The 6,203-nt window shown below is 37.0% G+C and overlaps 2 protein-coding genes across 2 annotated transcripts; one reads left to right on the top strand and one right to left on the bottom strand.

Annotated features, from left to right (window-relative positions):
* The first annotated feature begins 156 nt into the window (after nt 1-156).
* On the top strand, nt 157-3,054 carry LOC119995323 (MADS-box protein JOINTLESS-like). Its single transcript, XM_038841794.1, has 8 exons — nt 157-767; nt 1,349-1,427; nt 1,519-1,583; nt 1,878-1,977; nt 2,077-2,118; nt 2,243-2,284; nt 2,518-2,693; nt 2,791-3,054. Exons 1-8 carry the CDS (start codon nt 586-588, stop codon nt 2,801-2,803), a joined length of 699 nt encoding a protein of 232 aa, XP_038697722.1. The 5' UTR covers nt 157-585; the 3' UTR covers nt 2,804-3,054.
* A 460-nt stretch (nt 3,055-3,514) lies between these two features.
* LOC119995324 (very-long-chain (3R)-3-hydroxyacyl-CoA dehydratase PASTICCINO 2A-like) lies at nt 3,515-6,016 on the bottom strand. Its single transcript, XM_038841795.1, has 8 exons — nt 5,781-6,016; nt 5,554-5,684; nt 5,372-5,460; nt 5,234-5,287; nt 4,386-4,456; nt 4,196-4,277; nt 3,974-4,070; nt 3,515-3,876 (listed from the first exon to the last, which is right to left on the bottom strand). The coding sequence occupies exons 1-8, from the start codon at nt 5,837-5,839 to the stop codon at nt 3,806-3,808; spliced, it is 654 nt and encodes a 217-aa protein (XP_038697723.1). The 5' UTR covers nt 5,840-6,016; the 3' UTR covers nt 3,515-3,805.
* Nucleotides 6,017-6,203: the final 187 nt, after the last annotated feature.

Raw genomic sequence — 6,203 nt, 5'->3', positions numbered from 1 at the left:
TTAAAATGAGATCTTTTATGATCTTGAAATTCATAACAAACCTTTTTTAAGCAAGAAAAATCCAAGTAAGTGAACATTTGCTTCACCATAAAAAGAAAGTATTTTCCTATCTTTTTTTTTATCTCTCTCTTCCCCTAACCTTTCCACTTTCCAATGAAAGACTCTCTTATTGGTGGCTTAAAGGTATCTCTCAAAGTAAGAAAAACAGATATCGTCCACTCAACAGATCAGCTTCTTTTCTGCATATTCCTCCTTGTGATTGGCTGATCAAAGAAAGAATCAAGAATCAATCTTTCCCCTAATTTCTACACTCTTCCTCCCCTCTTTATTAATTAGTATGGATCTGCTGGGAGGATTATCAGTATCAATTATGTGTTTCTTCTGATTTTCTCTTTCTACCATCACTAGGGTTTGCTTTGATTCTTTCTCTAAATTTGGCAAAAAATTGCTTCTCTCCCCCTGTCCATCTCTCCAGTCTCCATATATAGCAAAAAAAACACGAGTGGTCCATTTTTACTTATTTGTCTTTGATTGCAAAAAAAAAAAAACAAAAGAAAAAAAAGAGGAAATTAGGATTTACAGACAATGGTTCGAGAGAAGATACAGATCAAGAAGATCGATAATGCGACGGCGAGGCAGGTGACCTTCTCCAAGAGAAGGAGAGGGCTTTTCAAGAAGGCTGAGGAGCTATCAGTTCTCTGTGATGCTGACGTCGCGCTTATTGTCTTCTCTTCTACTGGCAAGCTCTTTGACTACTCCAGCTCTAGGTCTCACTTTCTCTCTCTATACATATATATTACTATACATACATATAGATTGTGTAGAGAAAGCAATTATATATATATATATATGAAGCTTGAACATGAGAAGAAATGCAAGTTGTTTTTTTAGGTCTTTTAGTAGTGTTGGAGTTTGTTCTAAGTGGAGTTTCATAAAACTATGAGAGGAATCAATTAGGGAAACTACAGTAATTTATATGCCTTCTGTTTTTGTTGAGTTTGCTATTGCAGCTAGCTTTGTGCATGTATTCCAAGTAATTGGGACCATTAGAAATTTATGGAACAAATTGTTCTTTGTATTATGGGAAATGAATGTGTTTTGAAGTCTGAAAAAGGTTTATTGGAAGGTGTATTTTAAACATAGCATGTTAGGGCACTACTTAACCAAGACCCCTCTATTATATATATATGTATGTATGTGGGAAAACAGTAAATCTAGATATCATGTGGTAGGTTAGTATACCAATTATGGTATAGATGATCTTGTTTTGAAATGATTTTAATATCAAAAGTTACAGCTGTTAATTGATGATGATCATGACTATTGTGATTCTTTTGGTTTCTGAAAGCATGAAGGAAATACTGGAGAGGCATCATTTGCACTCAAAAAACCTTGAGAAGATGGAGCAACCATCTCTTGAGCTGCAGGTTTATATGTTTTAGTTTGTTATACTAAGTATTGTTAATTAATTGATGCCAATTATTTTGCTTAATGAAAGGAAAAAAATTTGTTTTGCAGCTGGTAGAGAACAGCAACATGTCCAGGTTGAGTAAAGAAGTTGCAGAAAAAAGCCATCTATTAAGGTAATTAATTAATAGTTCTAGTATTTCTGTGCTAAACTAAATAATTTTAAAGCATATATCATCTAGCTAGCTCTCTGCGCCGACGCTAAGCTTAGCTGGCTAACCATTCGTGCATTTTTGTCCACAGTACAGGGTTTGAATTGCCCACAACATATTTGTGTATATTTGTGAATGTTGTTGCATGTGTGTGAGTTATGTATGTGCCATACAAAAAATCTAGCTAGCTCTCTCATACATACATACGTATATATATATATATATGTATGTATGTATATGTATATGTATATAATACAGGCAAATGAGAGGGGAAGAACTGCAAGGATTAAGGATAGAAGATTTGCAGCAGCTCGAAAAGTCTCTTGAAACCGGATTGCGCCGTGTCATTGAAAGGAAGGTCTGTGTAATGCATGCATCGAAATTTGCAAAAAAAAAAAATCATGTTTAATTGTGGAAATGTGAGAACTAGTTTTAATGTTTTCTCTGCATTTTTCAGGGTGAAAAAATCATGAAGGAGATCACTGACCTTCAAAGAAAGGTGAGATACAAGAGCCCATGAATGAGGGAAGAAAATAATGTAGTTTGAGCCATTGATTATAATGATCCAATAATAAATTCAAAAGCTGGAGATTCAATTTATTTGGAATGTTTGAACAATGTAGGGAATGTTATTGATGGAAGAGAACGAGCGTTTAAGACAACAAGTACGTATTATATCCTCTCTTGCGAAAAATGCTAAGAATCCTAGTTTTTTCTATCCTAAATGCTGAGATGGATGCACATAATCCATATGAAATCGTGCGTTCATCTCAAGATTTGGGATAACTGGAAAAAAAAATAAACATTGGGATCCGTAAGATTATCAATATATATTGGTGGCTATCTCTGTCTCTGTCATTTAGGTATTTATGGATGTATTTGTAATGTTTGGTTGAAGGTGGTGGAGATATCAACAAGTAGGAAAAGGCAGCAGCGCTTTACAACTGAATCTGATGATCAGAATGTGGTGTATGAGGAAGGCCTGTCGTCAGAGAGTGTCACTGATGCCAGCAACAACTCCGGTGGGCCTCCTCCCCATGACATTGAAAGCTCAGATACGTCACTCAAGTTGGGGTGAGTTTTACTTTCATGTGCTTAATTTTCGCCTAAAACGAATTATTTAACTAATTGTGGTTTAAATACTTGATCTGTTTCTTCTTTTCTCTTACAGGTTACCTTATTGAGGCTGGGAGGAGAGACGAGTACTTGGAATTTGACTGCAATGGGAAAGGGTGAAACTGTGAAAGAACACTATGATTTACAGTTGCATCTAACTTCAATGTGAAATAATATTTGTTCTTTCCTTCTCCTTCTTTTTAGCCTTAATGGAATGTAAGCTGACCAAAGTTACGTCTATGGTACCAGATTCATGGCATTACTTGCCACGGCTTGATCAACGACATCTAGATCATAAAAAATCTCTATTATGAGCGAAGCGATATGTGCCATACCATACTTTCTCATGAATTAGATTTGTGCGAATCATCGATGCGATTTCAAGTTGAAGTGGTTTAACAACAAAAAGAATTGGTTTTATCCAAGATTGCACGCGTGTTATCTGTGAAGGAAGTTTATTTATTTCTTTCTTTTATAACTGAGAACTACAACATTATGGTTTAAACGGACAAATTGGGTTTAAACTTTGGTTGAACAGACTGCAAATACAACTTGTTGACAGATAAGTTAGACCGAGACTTAGCACGGAGCCTAACAAGGTAGATCCCACGAGGGATCGAACGCAGCATACAACTTTGGCTGAAACCACAGCATGAATGGTTACTGCTGACCCACGAGAGCCTATTTTCTGCTGAAAACAGTCGAAGGCTCTGGAATGTGGCTTTTGCCTACAAATTACAAAGATTGCTTGAAGATGTGGAAACTGGAAACATTGAAAATCCACCCAAATCTCTGATACTCTCCTACAGATTCTATATCATTCTTTCCAGTCTCACTAAACAAATCCCAATATCACATACGATGGGGATTTACAACAAGATGGCGCATAATGTTGAACTAACATTAACAAAGGTCTTCGAAGCCAAATATGGGTAGGCAGTGTCAAACCCATAATTCATTTTTTAACTGTCTGCATGTTCCAAACCTTTCGATTCAAGTTTGTTACAATTGCTACACAAGATTACAATAACTCAAACGATATATAACATTATAACATATTGCTGCTGCCCTTATTCCCTTTTGGATTTTGCAAGGGCTCTCTTCCTTTGCCCAAGCATGTAGCCATACAAGTGAGGGCTCCCTGCAAATAATAAGTCATTCAATGAATTGACGATCGTTATCCTATAGAGCGATACAGTTTGGATAAAACATGCCAAAGAATGATGAGGAGCTCATGCCTGGGACATAGATACCGAGAACGAGAAATGCAAAGTAGAAGTAATCAAAAGAGAAGTTCCATTTGTTGGGCATCCTTAAACTATACTTTCCGGACTCCTGTAACAGTATAACAATCGGATATGTTAAACACTACTCCAATAAGAAGGCCTACATTATCATCATCTCAACATGAGACGGTTCATTTGGAAAGTTTAGGACTACAAATCATTAAATCTAGTTACCTTCATGTAAGGCAGGGCAAGATATATCAGACCAACTTCACTGGAGATGCCAGTTATATACATCAACAAAAAGGAACTATACCTGTGAAACACATAAAACGTATTAATTTAACATGAAAAGATGGATATGAAACGACTGTCAGTAACTCATTCGTATAAAATGGAGGAGCATCATAGTAAATATCCATACCTAAGCCATAAGAGCCATGATGGTGCAAAACCAAGTGCCTCCTTCATTCCAAAGAAGGAATAGCGAATAATCTGCAACACAGAATGATACACATTTCAGATTGGGTTCGAAAAATATCATTGACCAATGATTAGAAACGTCATCACTCAGAAACAATCAACAGATTACAACATCTAATGACAAGTAACAAACCAACAATTGAAAACTCTTGTTCATCACTTTGATTTCCGTGATAGCTATAACTAGTCATATAGAAGCATCAAGGTCATATGATGATGCCTATCAATGGGTCCAAAATCTTATAATACAAGCTTTGAAACAAAACAAACAATAACAAAAGACTAGTGATAAAAACCTCGAAGCTTCAGCCGAAAACTCGAGATTCACTGTCTTTTAGCACTGTTAATAGATGATCAAATAATCATGATAATAATACCACCAATTAGAGGGACCCAAACTTGTGCATCAAACAATCCAACAAATGTTAGTGCAGCACCGCAGCTTGTCTTATTTCATTCTAGTGCTCAAGTTTTTTCATTCGTTTATGTCAGTACTGCAAACAGTAGTGATAATTGTCGCTCATGAGTTTGCCAAACTCACACGTTAACGATTGAACAAACAAATCAGGCGTTAAGGAGCCAAATTAATTAAGACAGCAGATCTTGTGTGTTCTCAAGTTAACAGTCAAATGTTCTCACAAATTTGGTGAATACCCAGCTAGTAATTATACTACTTTCATGAAAATTAACAAACATATTGTTTGATGGTGCCAGCAAAACAGAAACTAAGGAACAAAATATACACAGCAGATATATCATTATTTGGAAATGGTATTCTGTAATACTTGCCTCTGTTATGGACCAGCTGATAACCAAAGAGCTAACGAAAAAGTGGGTCTGGACCTGCCAACCAAAACCCTCAATTTAGTTTAAGTATCTTCTAAACACAATGATTCTAAACCAGAAAACGAAGACAGAAGAATTCACCTGAGGGAAACTCCATAGAATACCCCATGTTACATACAACCTAGAACCTATTTGTGGCAGTGTAGCTGTTACAGGAGACCTCACCAATCCTATTTCACAGAATCCAGACAAAAAAATTACTGGGTTTCGAATTTCAACTCAATTTGGAACAAAATAAGCAAGATAGAGTACTCAGCGCTCACCCACTAGACCATGAATAATCTCCAACACTGCGGCGGTTTGAGCCCACAATAGAGGCCTTTCCATGGCACTGTAGACTCGTTCATGGCCAGATTCGTTTAGTGTCTTTAATGTCAGAACCAATACCTGAAGCCTGAAAGGAGGAGAGAGAGAATAAAGAGTGAGTCGACCGAAAAAAACAGTTGTAAGCATAAAATTGAGAACGTAAAGGTGAGATCTTTGGACTTGCCATCCAACGAATACCGCCCAGTTGTAGATGGAGAGGTATAGTCGCTTGAGGAGTGCCATTAGAGAGAGGAAAAGGAACCCAAGCAGATCTGAGAAGCAATGGAGGCAGACAGAATTATTAAAGACATCGTCGTTAGTGTCAGACTCCGGTTAAGAGGCGTTGGCAATTATGATGTTTAGGTGGCGCTGGTGAGCGATAAGTAGCTCAACCACTGTCTATAATGAGCCTTTTGTTGGTTTTGACAGAATGGCCATGTGTGCATAATATTTTTCTTTTCTTTTCTTTTCTTAAGAACCAGCCCCGCGGCCCGTAATCAGGCCCCGTCCGCTCGGATGGGTCTCACAACTACTAAACCATCAGTGGTCTAACTCGAGAAAAAAATAATTTGGAAATGGTTCCCGACCTCCGGGTCATAGGAGCCTA

The sequence above is a fragment of the Tripterygium wilfordii genome, chromosome 3 (assembly GCF_013401445.1).
Source record: "Tripterygium wilfordii isolate XIE 37 chromosome 3, ASM1340144v1, whole genome shotgun sequence".
NCBI classification, from domain to species: Eukaryota; Viridiplantae; Streptophyta; class Magnoliopsida; order Celastrales; family Celastraceae; genus Tripterygium; species Tripterygium wilfordii.
Note: the sequence above shows the minus strand (reverse complement) of the source record. Positions and strands in the feature narration are given on the sequence as shown.

What these genes read in the sequence shown, in the direction of transcription:
- LOC119995324 (XM_038841795.1), bottom strand. Translation starts at nt 5,839, where the DNA reads ATGGCACTCCTCAAGCGACTATACCTCTCCATCTACAACTGGGCGGTA. An exon ending in GATTATTCATGGTCTAGTGG is followed by an intron (nt 5,461 to 5,553) that starts GTGAGCGCTGAG and finishes TCTGTGAAATAG; the next exon opens with GATTGGTGAGGTCTCCTGTA. An exon ending in TTCTATGGAGTTTCCCTCAG is followed by an intron (nt 5,288 to 5,371) that starts GTGAATTCTTCT and finishes TTTGGTTGGCAG; the next exon opens with GTCCAGACCCACTTTTTCGT.
- LOC119995323 (XM_038841794.1), top strand. Translation starts at nt 586, where the DNA reads ATGGTTCGAGAGAAGATACAGATCAAGAAGATCGATAATGCGACGGCG. An exon ending in AACCATCTCTTGAGCTGCAG is followed by an intron (nt 1,428 to 1,518) that starts GTTTATATGTTT and finishes TTTGTTTTGCAG; the next exon opens with CTGGTAGAGAACAGCAACAT. An exon ending in TCACTGACCTTCAAAGAAAG is followed by an intron (nt 2,119 to 2,242) that starts GTGAGATACAAG and finishes TGAACAATGTAG; the next exon opens with GGAATGTTATTGATGGAAGA.